Source organism: Thermochaetoides thermophila, assembly GCF_000221225.1.
Source record: "Thermochaetoides thermophila DSM 1495 unplaced genomic scaffold scf7180000011806, whole genome shotgun sequence".
NCBI classification, from domain to species: domain Eukaryota; kingdom Fungi; phylum Ascomycota; class Sordariomycetes; order Sordariales; family Chaetomiaceae; genus Thermochaetoides; species Thermochaetoides thermophila.
In genome coordinates this window covers 1,839,971-1,858,758 of record NW_006383023.1, presented here as the reverse complement: position 1 = coordinate 1,858,758, position 18,788 = coordinate 1,839,971, and the positions used below count along the sequence as shown (strand labels likewise).

At 51.3% G+C, this 18,788-nt stretch overlaps 5 protein-coding genes and 1 non-coding gene across 6 annotated transcripts; 3 read left to right on the top strand and 3 right to left on the bottom strand.

Moving 5' to 3' along the window:
- Positions 1–1,604: 1,604 nt before the first annotated feature.
- CTHT_0005260 (uncharacterized protein) lies at positions 1,605–3,039 on the top strand (the record flags this gene model as incomplete). Its single annotated transcript, XM_006691000.1, has 3 exons — positions 1,605–1,697; positions 1,853–2,737; positions 2,797–3,039. 3 exons carry the CDS (start codon positions 1,605–1,607, stop codon positions 3,037–3,039), a joined length of 1,221 nt encoding a protein of 406 aa, XP_006691063.1.
- A 1,270-nt stretch (positions 3,040–4,309) lies between these two features.
- On the bottom strand, positions 4,310–4,400 carry CTHT_0005250. The gene is given in 2 exon segments: positions 4,310–4,351; positions 4,364–4,400. It is a non-coding gene; the product is annotated as a tRNA-Leu (tRNA).
- Positions 4,401–4,759: 359 nt separating this feature from the next.
- Positions 4,760–6,295, top strand: CTHT_0005240 (tRNA-splicing endonuclease subunit sen54-like protein; the record flags this gene model as incomplete). Its single annotated transcript, XM_006690999.1, has 1 exon — positions 4,760–6,295. One exon carries the CDS (start codon positions 4,760–4,762, stop codon positions 6,293–6,295), a length of 1,536 nt encoding a protein of 511 aa, XP_006691062.1.
- Positions 6,296–10,011: 3,716 nt separating this feature from the next.
- Positions 10,012–13,649, top strand: CTHT_0005230 (uncharacterized protein; the record flags this gene model as incomplete). Its single annotated transcript, XM_006690998.1, has 5 exons — positions 10,012–10,133; positions 10,773–10,802; positions 11,175–11,279; positions 11,484–11,576; positions 11,690–13,649. 5 exons carry the CDS (start codon positions 10,012–10,014, stop codon positions 13,647–13,649), a joined length of 2,310 nt encoding a protein of 769 aa, XP_006691061.1.
- Positions 13,650–14,794: 1,145 nt separating this feature from the next.
- Positions 14,795–16,286, bottom strand: CTHT_0005220 (zinc finger domain-containing protein; the record flags this gene model as incomplete). The annotated part of the gene is made up of 2 exons (XM_006690997.1): positions 14,795–16,078; positions 16,164–16,286. 2 exons carry the CDS (start codon positions 16,284–16,286, stop codon positions 14,795–14,797), a joined length of 1,407 nt encoding a protein of 468 aa, XP_006691060.1.
- Positions 16,287–16,655: 369 nt separating this feature from the next.
- Positions 16,656–18,334, bottom strand: CTHT_0005210 (putative UPF0587 protein; the record flags this gene model as incomplete). Its single annotated transcript, XM_006690996.1, has 5 exons — positions 16,656–17,325; positions 17,678–17,748; positions 17,804–17,926; positions 18,123–18,237; positions 18,300–18,334. The coding sequence occupies 5 exons, from the start codon at positions 18,332–18,334 to the stop codon at positions 16,656–16,658; spliced, it is 1,014 nt and encodes a 337-aa protein (XP_006691059.1).
- Between the last annotated feature and the right edge of the window lie 454 nt (positions 18,335–18,788).

Genomic DNA, 18,788 nt, shown 5'->3' with positions numbered 1-18,788 from the left:
GTTGAGATTGCTAAGGCAGTCGGACAATGTGCTGCTGATGTTGGAGTCAAAGAGTTCTCTTGATTTGTTCTCTCCCCGAAGATCTCCTGGTTGAGATAATTTTATCCGAGTTCGCAACAGTCCCTTATATGACCATTATGACATTGAAAATTTCCAAGATCAATCAAGAGCACTAAAGACAGTCACCAACATCAAACAACAGAATGTCGATCTGTTAGCCACCCATAAGGTCCACAGACCGGCGAGGTGCCATCGAATGGCCCTCATTGAATGTCACTGCAGCTGAATGTGGGGTTGATGGCGGGGCGACCCCGCCGGCAAGGTTCCCGGCCCAGACCCAATTCGCCAGCGAACCCACCGGGCGGGAGCTTCCAGGCTCTTCCAGGTCGGCGTGGTGCGGCAGGTTGCACTAGGCACCGGGCTCACCAAAGTGAAGCTGCCACGACCTTCTCTGTACCTGGCTTACTTTTCGTCGAATTCTGCATTTCCTTAAGTTACTGTTGGCCTATACATTTCTCCCTGTAAGCAATAACGGCCTGAGGCCCATTGCTTGGTTTGAAATACTTGGCTAAAATTTCGCGGCTCCTCCGGCCCCCCTCAATCCCCACGGTTCGGGCGGGGAGGACCCGAGTCCAAGTCCTACAGGTACCTTCATTTCTCTCAACCACGAAACACCCAGGACTTGTAAGCTGTTCTAGGTTACTGACCAGCCTTGGGTGAGCCTCTCTCATACGCATGCTCTACCATTGATCCACCGTAATCGGGATTACACTTGACTGACGACGCAAAGCATCCTATAATTCCCATCGGGTCGTTGGTTGCCCGAGGAGTCAGGTTATCCCGATATCAAGTCGAAGTCACCGAACATTGTCCCGCACGGCTCGGGCGTGACGTTCTGGAAGACTCCAACCCAGACGCACCCCTAGCGCGGCGGTGTCCTCAACTTGAAAGAACGAAGACCTCGGCGGCTGGAGAGGCGCTGCCATTCGATCTCAAACTCCTCTCGCCCACCAACCAAGCCTTTCCCACCAGCTGCACTCTTGTGGTAACCAGCCCGCTCTGCAGCTACCGTGCCTTTGTGAAGATCCCGGGCGCACCACAGACCATTTCGGCCCCATTTGCGCAGCTGTTGAGCTGTACATAGCTGTACCACCAGCACAACACTTTTGCGTAAGACGGCGCGGACGGCTTGGCTCTTACTGCAACCAATTCTCAAACCCCGAGGACATTACAGCTCTCCCCCAAGTTTTGGTAATTCAGCTGCCTGGCATTACTCTACCCACAACCTCACGCGTAGCCTGCCTGTCGGCTACGCATGCCATCGTGTGCGGCGCTCACGCGCGCAACTGCAGCTTCTTATCGATACTGCGCCGTGAGCAAGACGTCCGATCCACGAATCCCCAGAACCCCTCATCCCAACTCGACCGTCAGCCTCTTCTCCTCAACCCTTACCCAGTAATCCGACTGCAGCTATTCGGTCCGTCGTCCTTTGATGACCGGCGACGGTTTCTGCGCTCACGCCAACATCATCGGCGCCCATTATCCGACAATTGTCCAACTCTGATTGAACCTTAGTCTGAAGCCTTACAGGCGACCAGTCCGCCATGAATGCGCCTAACATCCCCGCGGTTGTGAGGATATCTGGCCCTCCCAACAGCAGTTTTCTGGTCGGCTATCCAGGTATTTCTGCGACACTGGTCAGTTCTCCCCCGGAGTCTTTTAGCCTTTGTTCGTGTGTAGATGAAATGTAGACATGAGCGCACCGGATCTCTAGTTCGAGTGCCGGAGCAAAGGCTGCCAAACATGCGACAGCCTTGCGATTCCGAAGCGACTAAACTGACTCATCGAGCAGCCTAGGATAGTTGGAAAGGTTGAGATTCGCCCTGGCGCGGGAATCTCGGCGCCGGTAAATATTTCAATGGTGCGCATCTGTTTACAACGGCGAGAAACCATTCACCCATCGGCGGAAAATGTCGCAAAACGACATCTTGGGACCCCCCGACGTGAGACGGTCGAAACGGTGGGCAAGGAGGTGTTGCTGTTTCGGTGCATGACTGGCAAGGAAGCAGAGAGCGTAATCGCGATGGATCTGCCCTTCCAGATATTCATCCCCTTTGGCCGCAGCGGCGAAGAATCAAACCGGCGCATTCCCCCGGCGAGTTTGCAATTACCAAGTCGCATCGCTGAGACATACTATGAACTCGTGGTGACTGTCCAGCAAGGCTCAAGCATGCAGAATCGCTACACTTTCCCAGTACAACTACAGCGTTACGACACCCTCTCGACCTTCGGCATGTACAATCGGCCAGAGACGAGGGCAGCGACAGCGGACCACATCGTGACACTGGGCATCTCCCTTCCCAAATGGAGTTATGGTCCGCTCGATCCGATTACCGTCTACGTTAAGTTGTCGCCGAATCCGGATTACATGAGCAAGGCCAAGAAAGTGACGATACAAAAGATCACTTTGACGATTGAGGAAGAGATTACCTTTAATCCAGAAGGTGATGAGCCAACCAAAAAGGTCACCAAGATTGCAAAGCACACGCAGACTGTAGGCACTAAGCTACCAGAGACCGGTTACATGACAAACCTCGGTCTTGTCCTTCCTGCGCGCAATCTACGAGATCCGGATGGCATCATCAAGAGGGGCAAACCGCACTTTCCTCAATATGAAGTGACAAGCTTTACGACGACCTCGACGCTGTACAAGATTGAGTTTTTCCTAAGTGTCAAGGTGAACATAATTTCGCCCTTAGAATGATACAAGTTAGGGTGTGACTGACCTGATTCCAGGCACACATGACATCAGCGCGAGACATTACATTGCGCCAGCCGATCGTAGTTTGCCCTCTCGACCAACAAGCGTGCAAGGAGGAGATGGAAGCCATTGAGCAGGCTGCCAAGGACGCGTCCATGGTCGATCCAAATAATCCTGTCCTCCCTGAGCGCATGATCGTTCTTGCCAGCGAGAAGGACGCGATTCGTCATCTGGGACTTTGTGAAGTTGGAGGCGTGAAGAAGATGCTGATCGAGTGATGTCCCCATTCCTTCGGTAGCGGCCACGAGGTAAGCCGTAACAAAACGACGAAGTATCCGCCGAGATCACCTGTCAATGAGGTTGATTCGACGACAACCACATGCCGACATGCGATCGTTGCGCTTCCATTGTCTTGGGAGGTATTGCCCTCGTGGGCAATTTTCGCGGCCGAGAGCGGTACGCAGATAATGAGCACTATTTCGCGAGCTTTGACAACGGAACTGCATCACCCTAGACTGAAAGTTGTCCAGGGGTCTTAAAATCATCAAATTGTTGATGGAGCAAAGACAATGATGTTATGTTCCCCGTACCATCTTTCCCACATGCGAGGTTCCTAGCGGTTAAACTATTCACTGCATTTCCCAAGTCCTCAGCGAGGGGTAAGGGTTCGATGAGCATGCCAACAGTTGACATGCAATCATGTGGTTTATGATGCGGATGAATGTGATGAACGAGTTATCAGAAGGCGAGGCGAGGATTGATACCCATCTGTGGATCGTGAGGAGGAAACGAAAATGTCTTGACATCTGAACTGGAGATGTTTAGAGCTCAAATGGAGGTAGAGCTGGGAAGTGTTGTTCAGTGTACGAAGGCAACTCTTTTTCTTGCTGATGTCTTTCACGATGTTACACGAACGGATACCACCAGGCCCCTGGCGTTTTGGCGTCTATCAAGATGAGAGTGGGTGACGGGAAGAGGGTCGGCTCGGGCTTGGAATGCACATTCTATGATGGCTCTCATGCATTCTTATTGGGAACAGAGATGAGGGGGTCGGCGGAAGGGGGGGGGGCGAGGGACCTGAGGAAACTGCACGTTTGGAACATTCGTTGGACTTTCAAGGCAGCGGTGAACGGTCGGTTAGACCAACATCTGCCTTACCTTCACCTTACCTTCACCTTACCTTCACCTTACCTCTTGGCCTACTCCAACCCTGAAAAATGACCAGAAGTTCTTGTAGTGTAGTTTTGAAAAATATATATATATTAAATTGAGTATATAATTTAGGTGATTATTAGACCTGCAACTCTGGTCATGCTTATGAAGGGACTTGCATCCAAAGGATTACGATGTCTTCCGGGAATGTTCCTGATTACCGTCATCTCCTGTCTTCCTCAAGAATCTCCCAGGCAGTCGTGCCCATCATGGCTTTACCATTGTCGAAAGAGAATATCTTTTGAGCAAGCAGTTACAGTCGTTCCTTCAACTCAGACAGCGCGACCATATATTTCTGGCAAAAAGCCGATAGCCTGCCCACCCACAAAAAATCGATGACAAGGACGAGATTCGAACTCGCGCGGTTACCCACCAGAGGTAATAGGAATACCTAAATCTGGCGCCTTAACCACTCGGCCACCTTGCCTTCTATCGCTCACTCCCAAAAGGGGGAAGCTTTTACTAATGGGAGAGACTTTGCGATTTTATATGTGTAAACTAACGCAGCCCAACAATATCACGCCCAATCGAAGCTCGATTTCGGGGGACTAACTTAAGATTTCAATCAAGATTCGCCCACGACAAGCACCTCTGGATTTCTCATCGCTGTTGATTGGCTATCTGGGTTCCCTTCCCCCCCGATAGCAAACCACCAGGCGCTGCCCCGCGGCGCGGTGTGAGCCCCACCGAAAACTTATCTGAAGGTGCAGCGTACTTCGTTCATTTCTTACCCGTCACTCAAGCATCCTCCTCATCACCGCAAACATCAGCTAAATCGCAAACACAATGCCTCTCGACGACGACGACAATCCCGCCCTGGTGGCCCCTCTCGCCCCATCTTCATCTGGCTCTGGCGCTGGTGGAAGCAGCGTCGATGCTGCTGCCCAAGGTTCCCCCGACGAGGGCCTGACGGCCGAGGACCTGCTGGAAGATGAGGGTGCCGCGTCACAGGACTTCCGGCTATTCCGCAAGCAGCCGGGCGTATCAGCACAGACAATCCGGAAAGGTGAGAAGGACTTTGAGTCGCACGGCACGCGGGCGCAGGCCGATGCCCTGGAGCAGAGTCGCGCTGCAATGCACGAGGTGCTGTCGTATACCCGTGTGCATGCGGGATCGCAGAAGAATGTACTCAGAGGATGGTATTTCCCAGATTGGTGGAGGGATTATGAGGAGGTGGTCGAGGAGGCCGGGGATGGGGAGGTTGAGGGGAAAGAGAAGAGGCCATATGGGCATATTAGGGATCGGGTTGTTGTACTTGAGGGGTCGTCGGTCGCGAGCAAGAACCTGGGACGGGCGGTGACCGGACAGGCGAAGGATCGGCCGGCGAGGGGGAGAGATTGGTTGCTACCCGAGGAGGCTCTTTATCTGGTTGAGAGAGGGTCGATGGATTTGTGGTGGCCGCTCAAGAGTCTTGAGGAACTCTTCCCTCCGGGCACACCACCCGAGACACCGGCTGGCAAGGGCCTTGTTGGTGAGGATGACGAGGAGATCGATGAGTACGAGTTGGGAATCCCTCTCAGTCTTCAAGCTGCTTATGCTCTCTTAATCGGCAACGAGGGCGACCGCGGCAAGATCAGCCTGCAGAAGTTCCAAGTCTATTCGAACCTCAAGAGATGTGGCTACAATGTTCTACGGGCCCCGCCACGGTCAAAGTCACTATTCTCTACCCAACCAACCTCGCTCTGGCAATGGTTCACCAATCTCCTAACGCCTTCTCCTAAGCCTGTCGTCTATCCCCCATACGGACCCCTCATCCTTCCAGGTCTCTACCGCTCCTATGCCCCTATCTACAGACGAATAGCTCTCCTCCCACGGCACAAGCCCGACCCTAACCCAACCTTCCCTCCTGTTCCCATCGAACCCTTCGCCGTCCACTTCCACGTTTGGAAGGCGTCTCAAAAATGGACCAAACTTCGTCACCCACCACCAGACTTCTACCTCGCCGTCGTCGATGCGCAGGAGTCAGCTCCTCCAACCCTGCGCGAAGTAGATGCCCTTCTACTGTCAACTCCATACTCGCCTTACATCCCACCACAGAACAACAACCCCCAGAAGCAGCAACAGATGCTGCAGCAGGGCCGGTATCTCTACGCACGGCTGAAGCATGGACGCAGGCACGTACTGGTTGCGGTTGTGGACCACGGGGTAATTAACTACATGAGGTTCGCAGAGGCAGCCTTTGGGGAGGATGGAGTGCTCTGGACCAGGTTTGACGAGAATGTTGCTGCTGCTGCGGCAGGCAAGGCTGGTGGAAAGAAGGGAGGAGGGAGGAATAATGGACGTGGAGGGAAGAGTGGGGGGAAGGGTAGGGGACGTAGGTAAAGATAACGAAAGTACAATTGGGAGTTGTTGATTCAGTTTATTATGTTATGTTGGTTTGGGGCACAACGATGAGCTTCCGGTGCAACAGTAAGGTTCCGGAAAAAAGAAGGGCATTTTTTTTGGGACAAAGATCTAGATTGAGATGGCTGGTTGATACCCGGGTTTGGCATGGCTGGACACGTAGGTATGGTTCACTTCATTACTATGAACTTCATGGTGGCGGTCAGTTAGGACACAAGGTTGAATGGAAATTTCGGGTGAGTTAGTTTAACTGTCATTCTCTTTGATGCTCTAGCGGTGATGTATCTTTGTAACTCAATTGTTGGTTACCTCGGCTCCTGCACTCGGTTTGGAACTGTCATGAACTCGGTCTGATGGTGTACAGATCAGTTCACAGTCTTAACATGAGTCCCGGGCTCTTGACATATTATTGGCTATACAAACGTCGCATTGCTGCACACCCTCCTATTTAAGTTGCACGACTCATGTATCAAATGAACGAGCATTCCTGGCTATCATTGCATAAGGAGGGCTTACCTTGGCGACGATGAGGTGTTCAGTCGTAATTTGGCAATCGGCTCACAGAATCCGATAGGTACATCTATGATTGTGGTCACTACCATTCCGGCCAACGGCTAGAGCTATGAGCGGAGTTTTTCATTTCTATACTTTTTGTGATTCTATCACCCTTTGTCTTGTTTTGCAGTTTTCTGCTTGTTGGTTCAGCACTTTGAGTGATCAAACCAACCAACTCTTCTTGAGGGTTGCAAACGTTCGAACAGTTACACAAGCCCGAAATCTCGGACTTAGCAGTTTTTCTAGTACCTGCAGGAGCAGTCCTACGGATATTACTTAGGTAGTAAATCATACAGAGGCAATCATGAGATAGAGATTCAGTGTATGATGAGGATGGATTTAAATGGCGCATTATAGTGCTAGCGAAGGTGGTGAATTATCTAAAGCTGGAAATTGCATGACGGGATTGTGGCGTCAAGTTCCCCTGGGCTGTATCTGATACAGCAATCACAGCCCGGGCTGGCGGAAGGACAAACTTCAACTTCGGCCCCTCGTCCTCAAAAGACCCTTTTCGTTCTTGCACTTGTCTCAAGGGAATTCAGGATAGAGTTCTCAAGTGTCAATTAACTCGGAAAAAAGGGCGTGATATACTGTTAAAGGTGTCATGATTTAATGCTATACGGAGCCACAACATAATGGGCGCAGGTCTTTGAAGATATTCATTCCCCTTTCTTTGGTCTTATCATCATGTTGCGTTGCACCGGCTGGCTAGTCTGCAACTTGTCGCGCTTCATTTTAGGCTGCGTTTTGTTTGTGGTTTGAGTTGCCATCTGGCTGACCAATGGGATTGAAGCAGATGGGTCCGCCTCTCTCACCAATCCCACTTCGGCTGCGACAAGTGTCCGAGTGATGGAGAGTCTGGTGATGGGGAAAAAGGGAGGAAGCAAGGAAGGCTGGGCAAGAGTCTTCTTGGTTCTTGTTTTCCCAACCCTAAGTAATTAGAGACCCAGTGGGTGGTGTCTAAGGCATCAACACTGGCATCTCTGATGCTCTTGTTACGTGATCTATTTTGTGTTGTGCGGACGGATGATCGGCGGTCAACATGCCACGCTGCTTGACTGCACAATTCATTCGTGCCAGCGCTTTGTCTTCCAAAAGTGGGCAATGACAGCGCAATGTTCCTGGGTTGGGCCAAAGAGGGGGGATGGGGAAAATAGATTACGGGCGCTGCCAGAGCCAAGCTACATTAGAATGAATACACCGATAGGGATAGAAAAGAAAGCAAAGAGCCGATCAAGAAGAGGAAGAGTTGTTGACCACTCCAAGCCATAGAACCCTCAATTCTATGTCTGCAATGTACTGGAAGGATTGGCTTAACACTGCATTGCCGTGATGCAACAGACAGTATGTTTCAGATTGCCGTGCTGCCTCGAGCATAGTAAAGTAGTTGAGGGAGATGAGAGGGAGAACAACCTGATTACTGTCTTGCATGAATATCATCACAGGAAAAAGGGAACGACTCGATGCGGAAGGTCACCGGACTCGGACAAGCACCTGCTGCAAGCAAAGCAGGGGGTGGGGATATGGAGATGGGGGTAATGTGGGTTCGAGGTTAGGATATGAGAGTGGAATGGGGGCTTTGCCTGGCACCTTGGCCCTTGGTCCAAGCCGACAAGACTCCAGTTTGATGCCGACAACCCAAGGCCAAAGCCAACATACAAGAAGTTCTGTGAAAGAGGATAACAACAAAACAAAAACTTCTCCAAGACACACAAGAAACAAACAAGCAGTTGGCACGGGAAGAGACAGGTAAAGCAACGGCTTCGCACAGTATGGCGCTGCACGTCTCAAATTTCCCTTCCAGTTTTTCTCAGAAATGGGCCCTTTCCCCTCTTTTGAGAAGAGGATAGGTAAAGGGGAAAAAAAGCCAAGCCAAGCAGTCCTTGTGTTTGCTGTTCCCAGATTGTCCCCAGACTCGATCGCTCGAGTCTTCCAATAAGAATCAAGTCGTCTCGCTTAGCCCCAGTCACCAGTCGCATTTCCAATTCTGTGAGCATCAGTCTATGGGATTCTCTTGTTGCAATTGCTGCAATTTGGCTGAACACAGTCAGCGAATCATCCCTATCCGTCATCCTATCATCTGTGGGACTACTAATCATCCTAACCTAAGGTACGCATACGGGATAGCATTACCTGACTTGCCTAGTCGTAAGCTGTCCCCCTGGAATCGTGCCGAACGAACAGAACACCTTAGCTCCAAGTCACCTAATCCCGTCGCCTGTGACCTTGTCACCTTGTTTTTCTCCTTTCTTCCTTGACCCAAATCAATTCTTCTCACCTTCCCGCAGAGAACAGTGCTTCTTCCCCTTTCTTACATCTCCACCACCACTCTCTCTCACCTTATCTCTTTTGCATTATTTTCAATCCATCATCCACTTTTTACTACTTTTCTTACCTTACCTACCACAGCAACCGAACTTTATCATCAACTTTTATTGCACAAGTCAGTGCAACACATCTGACTCTCCTGCATAAGGTACATACTGCTGCGGCGTTAACAAAAACGGCCCGCACACCCTGGTTTGTGTCTGTTGTCGCATTCCAGTCGCAACAACAAAGCAACTGACAGCCCCCAGACTGCTCGGCTTGACTGTGTGATTGTCCGTGCAAGCCACCAAGTATTCACCAACACCAACAAATCTCGCCAGATTGGGGGCAACCTTGATTGCCTTTTGGTCTTTGGTACAGTATGTACATTTCACGTCGCTAAATCACCTTTCACCAGACGCTCTTGGCTTCGAACGTTCCACGCCAAGACTTTGGCCTCTCACCAGTGTTTCTATCATCAGTCCATCTTCTGTGTCACTTGAGGCGTGACCCTTCATCCTTTTGTAGGTTTAACTGGTAAGCGGCGCTGGCCCTCGCTCATCTGCTTTGCGCTGCATTGCCCTTCTCTTCATCTCAACTATCATCCATCCCATCTCTTCTGTCTCTGCAACCCATCAAACGCCTCTCCAGCACTTCCTTCCTGTCCCGAGTCTACATTGCAATATGAGGACTTTTTCATCCGATTGGGCCCATCCAGGTCGACGAGTACTTTTACTCTCCTTCACCTTTTTTTTTGCTTCTCTAATACACATCACTAACAGCTTTGCCAGAAGTTAATTCGTCACAAAGCTCTGAGGACACCACCAGCCACAATGGATGATAGGGACTCAGTTGAGTCCGTCAGCGTGAGGGAGGACCCTCCTATGATCAAAGATTCTCCGTCTATTGTCAAGTCACCATCTCCTATTGAGCCTGATGTTGAGCCAACAGAAGGGTAAGTGCGTGTTCTGGGTTGTTTGCTGCATTCTACATCATAATTTCCCCTCTGTTTGAGGTTGGCTATGCCCCAATCTCTGCTTTTCCTGGAGGTTTGCTGTCAGCCTATGAAATACCTCACGTAACTCAGTGACTTTAATCTCTGTGCTTGGACCATGATTTGTGGACTTCGTGTTCACAACTCTTTGTTTCGCACTTCATAGCGATCGTCATCTCACAATAACCCACGAAACCTGCCACTAAAAAGTTGCCTATTTTGTGGGCTCAAACTCTAAGCCGCGAAACACCACGATGAATAGCCCGGGATAGTTAACTCAAGCATGCTCAAAAACCATCATGCTCTTTGAGTCTAACACTTAGGCTATGCTCTTCACACCATCGATCTCGCAGAAGTATAAAGACCAATTGTTTATGTTGTCACATGGAAAGTTGTCGGAGGTCAAGTGGGTAACTGGTCACAAACACGCGACCAGTCTCTTTTCTCTTGCAGATGATAGAGCGTTACGTCACAACTTCGAAGACACTAAGGCAGCACCTGCACGGATTGAGTCTAACTAGGACTCAAGTCCCTTCTCACTAAAAGCTATTGCATTGCCCAGTTCAGGATTTGAATCATTACAAACTAACAATCAAACAGGCCTTCAATGCCCATTTCAGGTTCATTGAGGTAAGTTGTCTTCAGCAAGACTTCTCACCACTCCCTTCGCTATTCTTCACAGTAGACAGGAAGTATAACTTCTTCGGCTAAGCCTTTGGACTAAGTAGCCTGGCTTGCACTCTTTGTGAATAGAGTGTTTCGCAACTTGTTCAGAGAACTTCAATGAAGAAGTTGCAGAGAGCTCTTGCTCTTTAATCCTCGCAGCAAGTGCCTACCTAGCAACTGCCTTGTTCTGAACAAGTTGAGTTCGCGAGTTACCAGGCGCTCATTTTCTATTGGTTAAAACTCTGACAACTCGAACGTCGAGTTTTTCATTCCTCACACAAATATCAGCTTTTATTGTTATTAAAAGAGCGACTAACAGAACCTTTTCTCCTCCAGCAGTCTCCCTGAAGATCACTTCGAGTCTAAATCTGCCCGGGAGTCTCCTGCAGATCAACCAACAGACCTCAAAGACCAAGAAAGCATTCAAGATATTCCCGGGAAGTAAGTTGTGTTCTCTGGATTGACACTGTCATTTCTATCCCTGTTGCCCTGTTCCATACCTGTGTTTGGTATCAAACGAACTCGGTCACATCTCGTCGGAACATACAAACATAGAAACCTTCTTGGTGCATTTCCGGTCATTGACATATCTGCTTTTCAAATCTCATCTTTTGCACTGCGTCTAACTCTGGCTTTTTCACTTAGTTCTCTTACTCAGAAGGACAGCGACTCAAGTGACACCCCCATGTCTCCGGCCATTGACCCTGCGTCGATCAGCAATCGTAACGCCAACATTGGGTAAGTTTTCTATATTTCGCTCCTTTTCGGTTTTACTCTTGTGTAACCTAGGATGGGGCACTTTATCCTTGACCAATCAATGTGAGATTGACTGCTTACTAACACTGGGAAAGCATCGATCCTATCAAGGAAGATACCAAGGAGTCTAGTACGAAGAGCGAGCCTATCGAAGATATTAATGAGGATTTGACGCCTCCTCCGGAATCTATCGCCGACACTATCCCGAGCCGCGCCTCAAGTGTGTCTCTCAATGACGAGATTGTTGTTGGTGCCGACGCAAACAATAACACCAAGGCCAGCCCTACTCGGGCAACACCCGAGTCTAAGGACATTGAGATGGGCAACACAGAGGACCAGCCTCTTGCCTATCATCCTAAGCGGAAGCGTTCTTCTGTGTCAGCTGACTCAGATGATGAGCATGAGCATAGCCCTGCATCCACCGAAGATCATGATTCCCGTCGCTTCATCCGCCCTACCAAGCCAGCCCCCCTGAAGGGTGTAGTTATCGGCTTTTGGAGGGACTCTCCTGTCCCCAATGATGCTGACAAGCACTCTGTTATCGGCTTCATCGATGCCAGGGACCGTCTGCGGACCCGCATCCAGCCAACTACCCGCGATAACCGCACGATTGATCACCGCTACCCCATTCCTCCTGGCCCTGGAGGTAGCTGGGTTACCTTCGACAAGATTGCCTTTGATGAACACCTGGTTGGTCATAACCATCATGTGGTCAAAGAATATGTTAAGCTGCGTGCACAAACGCTGCAGGTCAAAGAGACTCCGGAGCAGAAGGCCAAGAGGGACAAAGAGGCTATTGACCAAGCGGTCTATAACATCACAACCAACCCTCCTCCCGAGGGTGCTATAGCGCCCTTGATTGCCTATGGCCCTGACGTCCCTGATAACGCTGTCCTTTACCAGCGTGGCGATCCCAACAAGCGTCGCCGCGTTGACTCTGGCACATTTGGTGGTTCGGAGCCCTCGACCCCGACCTCTGTGGCTAACATCCCTGGCACTCGCCCGACGAGGGTTCTGGTGGGTTATTGGAAACACTCCAGCGAACCCGATCCCGCCAACAAGCATGCCGTTTTCGGCATCCTCGGCGCCAATGACATGTTTCGGGTCAAGCTTGCCCGCGAGACTCGTGATGGCCGTCCATGCCATGGCAATTTCCCTACTGGTGCCGGTGCTCTATGGATCCATTGGGACGAAGTTGAGTTTGAGCCGCATTTGAAGCAGCTCACCCGTGCTGAGATCAAGGAGTACTGCCGCGTCCGTCAGCAGCAGATCGACAGGGGCGAAGCTCCGGAGGATCGCATCGCCAACGAAACCAAGGCCGTTTATCAAGCTCAACAGCGCGTGGCTTCCAATCTTTGCTACACCCCTCTTGCCAGCGTCGCCGAGGCCGGCTTTGCTTCAGATCGTTCTCCCCCTTCTGTCGCAAACGGCAACGGCGTCGCTCCTGCCAGCAACTCTACGCCTGCTGCTGCCAACCCTGACGAGTCCCGCCGTGCAACCCGAGCTGCCACCGCGGCAGCTGCCCAGCAGAATGGCTCTACCACTCGCCCCAACGGCCGCACCCCGCTCCCAGACATCGAGTTCCGTGCTGCTAATCGCACCAACCCCATGGTTGAGAAGACCAACAACCTCGCCACGCGTGCCATCGCCCGTATGGAGACCGCCCAGGCCCGCCAGGAGATGCGCATCGCTGCCCGCGAGGCACAGCAGCGCGAGCGCGAGGCTGCTGCTACAGCCACAGCCAACGGTAATAATTCGACCACTTCGTCCATCTCGTCTGGCTCGTCCACTGCCGTGGCTAGCACCAGCAGTAGTGCCAACCGCGCCATGTTCCAGGACCACATCTCGCGACTGAACCGAGTGTGGGCGTCGCAGGAGGCGAACCGCGCACGGGCGGGTAATGACCCCGATACCAAGGTGTACATGGGTATCAAGTACGAGCGCAAGCAGAGTGGTCCGTTCCAGGGTAAGCTCGTCAGCAGTGGGACTATTATTAGCATCGATGGCGAAGATTATGTTGAATATCGCGTTTTGATGAAGCCTAGCTTTTGCTGATACTGAGCTTGCTTCTCGAGAGGCAAAGGGTAAAAAAGGGAGGATGGGTCTGATCTGGATTTGGCTTGGTAGGATGGATGGAGCTTTGCCCTCTCAGTTGACTGGGTAAGGCAAAGGGATGGGATAAACTTCATTTTACGGGTGGTTTTCTCTTGATCGTCTCTTATTAGGCAACATCGTCATCATCATTCCCTTCCTTTTCTCAGTCAGTCATGGGAGAGGTCGGCGGATAGGTAGGCAGGCAGTCAATCATGCAGGCGGCGTTCTCGCAGAAAGATCCAGGTCCAGGCTTTTTATACCCCAATGCAATTGCTATTTCCGAGAAAACGGGAGAGGATGAAGTCGTTTATTACGTTTTAGGGGCGATTGTTTTTGCGTACTATCATTTACTTACGTTATCTTCAACGATAGGCTGGAGGGATCCAAACTAAGTTGGGACAGACTGGCTCACACACCAAAAGTGAGGGGAGGAAACTGACTAATAAAGGGATGGATGGAAGGTCGTCGTCTCTTTTCGTTATGGGCGCCCGGTCGGTCGGTCGATTTGTATGAACCTAGAAGGGGCGGCGTTCTGGCGTCCGGTATCTAGTTGACAAAAAATGGCAAAAGATGTGATAATGGAGGAGGCTAAGCGTAGAAACCTGGCGGTCGAGTTGGTTACTATATGGCAAATGTTTGCGTTCCCACAGATAGCACTTGCTTGACCAAAATGCTGGATAGCTTTCGCTGTCCGTCTTCTAATATGTCGTTTAAGAATTATCCTACCATCCTCAGTCGTGAATCGTCAAGATGCCTCCTTACAGTGAAGTGGCCGTACGTCGCAAGTGGTTTTCTCACTAGATCCGCGATCTCCACATTTGTCGTCGGAGATCAGCCGTCCGTCAATAATTTGGTGTAGGAAACACGTTGATGGTTCAGCTAGCTACACGAAGTTGTGGGAGAATAGCAGGTCTCAAGCATCTCAGAGCGCCATCCAATGGCTCTCAGTGCTCTCTTGTTCTATGTCAATGCTTGTACATCATGTATATTCCATCCCTAAACCCAAGCAAGGTATCTCATCCCACACAGTTTTGCAGTCTGCCAGAACTCCGCTAAACACAAAAAAGGAGATATCATTCTATTTTGTTTTTTTCTTCAAACACCATTCACTCAGCAGCAGCCTCCTCTGTCTGCTTCCTTGCCTCCTTCTCCTTCTCCTTTGCGTACTCCTCCTCATAACCCTCAACCTTCATGTCCTTCAGACCAAGGTCCTCTTCTTCCTCATCGGTACGCTCGTACCACTCGACCGTCATTTGCTCATCAGGCTGGCTCGGGTCGTCGGCCAAGCTCTGCACGTACGACGCGGCAATCGGATCGGTCAAAATAATGGTAAACTCCTTCTCGCCCTTGATGGCGGCATTGAGGTCGCGGAAGAACTCTTCCCAGCGCTGGCGTTCGGCTTCGCTGAGAGAGTCATTGATGCGCGCCTCCTCACCAGCGTCGGCGTCGGCCTCGAAGATTTGCGCATGCAGGTCGTCGCGCACCTGGGTCAGCAGACCCTCGACGGTGGTGAAACGGCCACCCAGCGTGCCTGGGTTCACCGCCAGGCTGAGCTCTGGGCACTCCATCGAGCAGGTCTCGCTCTTGAGAATGTCGCGGGCCAGATCCTCGGCGCTCTTGACCTTCAACGAGATCTTCTTACCCTTTTCGGGGATCTCACCGCCGGTCTTGACGTCGTTCGACTTGTAGCCGCAGTCGTCGCAGGTCGTATTCATCAGCACGACCTGACGGAAGTGCGGAATGTCAACCATCTTCATGTTGGTGGTACAAGGATGCATGCAACCAGGGCAATGCGCGGGGAAGGAGTAGACCTGGTCGGGGATGATGTCGTCGTTCTCATCGAGGCCGTCCGTCGCAGTGTCGGCAAGGCCAAGCATGGCATTTTGCTCAGGAGTGCGGAGGTACTCGCGCTTCTCCCACTTGCCGACACCGTCGCGCGGGTCGGGGGCGATGAACGAGTTACCGGCGGGATCGTCGACGGCAACACGGAAGGGGAACAGCTCGCCGGCCAGCATCCTCCTGCCCTTGGCGATGACCTCCTCAACCTTAGCCCAGACCTCGGGATTCTCCTTCTTGCGCTCCTCCTGGCCGAAGGCCAGGTCGTCAACCAAGGTTGTGAGCAAACCTTCGACATTGGTAAGCTGGCCCTTTCCTGGAGGGACCTCAACGTCCAGTTCGATGAACTTGACAGTAGCCGTATCGGACTTGACAACCTGGCGCTGGAAGTCGGCCATATCGATTAACCGGAGTTCGTAGCGAGAGCCCTTAAGCTGAAAGGTGCCAGCTGGCTGGACCTCATTGTTCGAGAAGCCGCACTTCTCGCATGAAAAAGACATGATGATGATTTCACGGAAGAAGGGGATCTTGGTGAGGAGTAGTCGTGTTATGCCCTGGCCAGACAGCGTTAGTAACTGTTGCCATATGATGACGCAACAATTGAGCATCACTGCATGTTTGCATCTTGTATCGAATTACATTCTCGTGGCAGTTCATGCACAGGGACTCGATCTCCTCGACCACCCTGTCGTCCTCCTCGACGCCATTCGCGACCTTGGTCGCCTTCTCGACCTTCTGGCCGATTGGTGCGAATGTTGACATTGTGATATGTCTTGCTTGTGTGTCTTCGTGATAGTTATTCTATTGCCAGTAGTAATATCAAGAGGGGGAAAAAATCGATCAGGGAGGGGCTGCGGGTGATGTTGTGCTGATTGGAGCTGGTAAAGGGACTTTTTGGCGGGGTAGTTTTAACAGGAGTGCGGCCGCTCATGTGGGGTTGCCCCAGTTAGGCATGGCTTATGTCATGAGGGTCCCAGAGCCCAGGAAACAGTCAGAAGGCGCCTGATCCAACACCAAGATTCACGAACCTTCGCAAGGCTTTGTGCCTGCCGGAGCTTGCCGCCGTGAACCGCCATCCTGGAACCTGACATTGACTCATTGCGGCGAACATGCTGCTGGCTTGGTCGATTTTCACTTCTTCTCCATGAAGTCGGCAAGACTCAAGCCTAATCCCAGACCTGAGTTGCGCGATGCATTTGCATGGTCGAGCAGAGCCTGCAGCCCTGCCTTGCGGGACTTGGCTCGCTTCTTGCTGCTTGCGCTTGCGCTTGGCTTTTGTGACGGGGTTTCTTGCCGGGAGCTGACTGCAGAAGAGGGCGCTCCTAGCGTCGAAGGCTTGGAAGAAACTCTGGAAGAGACTTTTTGGCTTTGAACTTGGGCCTTGGAGGCTCGCCTGTAAATAGGAGTAGGGGCTGGCAGCTTGATCTCTGTGACTCTGCCACAGTGACCGCAGGTGATGGTTTTCGTCGGCCCCGACTGGTAAGGCTGCACACCAAGCTTAGGAGCTGACTTGCCCTTCGGAGATTTCCTCTTCTTTCTCTGCTTGCATTTTGCAGATTTAATCTGCAGAAAGTCACCCTGGCCAGGGAGCATGATATGGCCACAACATGTGCACACCCGCTGCCTTTCCTTGTCGGAGAGCTGCACCTCATGCTCGAACAAGAGATCATTGCGTCGGCTCATGATGTAAGCCGATGTCTCTGGGGCTGTCTCAGCAAGCAGATGGCCCGCATTTGTAAGGAATTTGAGTGTTGCGGCGAGCTCGTTGGAAGCCATGATGCCGTCATCCAGATGAGCTTCGCTGGGAATTGCGGTGGAAAAAGTTTCGACTACCCTCAACGTTGAGTTTGCGGTATGTTGAGCCTGCAACAGTATATGCACTGTAAGGGCTCCCAAGAGCTTCAGTGAATGGCGCAGAACGGACATCAGTGGCACAGTAAGATGCACTGTATCACCCACTAAAGGTAACAATACGAAGCTGTAAGAGGCTGTAATCCAACCCCTGATGGTAACCGAAATCAGCTTGTTAACTGCAAAACAGATCTAGGTTCATGAGAATGGCAATAGCTTCGCTTTATCTTCATGCCCGGACTATATCCCACTTGATGTTTTTAATGCTAACTTCCTGTCCAGCCTTTTCGTCATATTCGTACCACTCACCCTCCGTGAGCTCAATCCCAGAAAACTGTGTGCCAGACTCAAGGCCTTCCGCAAGCCACTCTCCCTTATTACCAGTTAGCATCTTGGGAAACTGTATGAATACCATGGCACCAACATACCTCAGGGATGAACTCAGTGAACTCCAACCCACGGCAGTCAAAGAGAAGGATCTTTTGAGCCTTGGCCGGCTCAGCCTGCTCGTAGGGGGTTGGAACAGATGTGATGGAGGCAGAAGACTCGCGCTATCAACATAAACGGATTAGCAAACACTTCATCACAGGGGAAATAACCGGAAGGGCAATAAAAACCTTGCAGTTCTTGCACTTCCAGACAAAGTTGGCTTCGCCCCGGCTGCCGCTGATCTCGTTGCTCTCCTAGGACTTTGTGTAAGCCAAGCATGCCTTTTTTGCATGACTCAGGAGAACGGAATGATCATACAAAACGGCTGACGGTAACGGTGTTAGGATGAACTTCGCGGCACGACGTGCACTGGACTTTGAAAGTGTAGTAGAAGGGCGAATCCTGGGTGTCGTTTGGCCGAAGGTTTGTGACACTGGCAGTCAGATAGTGTAAGTCTTGATTTTATTTGTTGTGAGATGAGAAGGAACCACTTACCCCTCGAGCTCTGCGGTCAGAGTAAGAGCGTACATTTTGATGAAATCCTCGTTGGTTTCAACGTTATTGCTGAATGACAGATCAATTTGAGCTTGAATCGCTGTATATATATACTCCAGATTCTTTCAAGTTCCTTGGAAGACAAACTTCGCGATGAGAAAGCCTGGTGTTTGGCGGGGTATTTTCAGTTCCTATTCCGCCCCGCTTAACTTGATAAATACACACCGTCCTTGTTGTGCATACACCACGGTTCTCAGGAGCTTGGCATCCAAACTTCCGGGCTCTTGGCCCACATATAATCGCATTCGTTAATTGCTCAACATAGGAGCCAACGTCGAACGATCTTGCACCACCCAATACCCTAAGCTTCGGCACCCTCGACGACGGCGACAAAAAATTCAGCTCGCAGGCTCAGCTTGGCCGACATGCCCCAAGAATGTATGGGCTCAGGTCAATGGCAGCCCAGGTACGGGCTTGTCACTGCCGGGC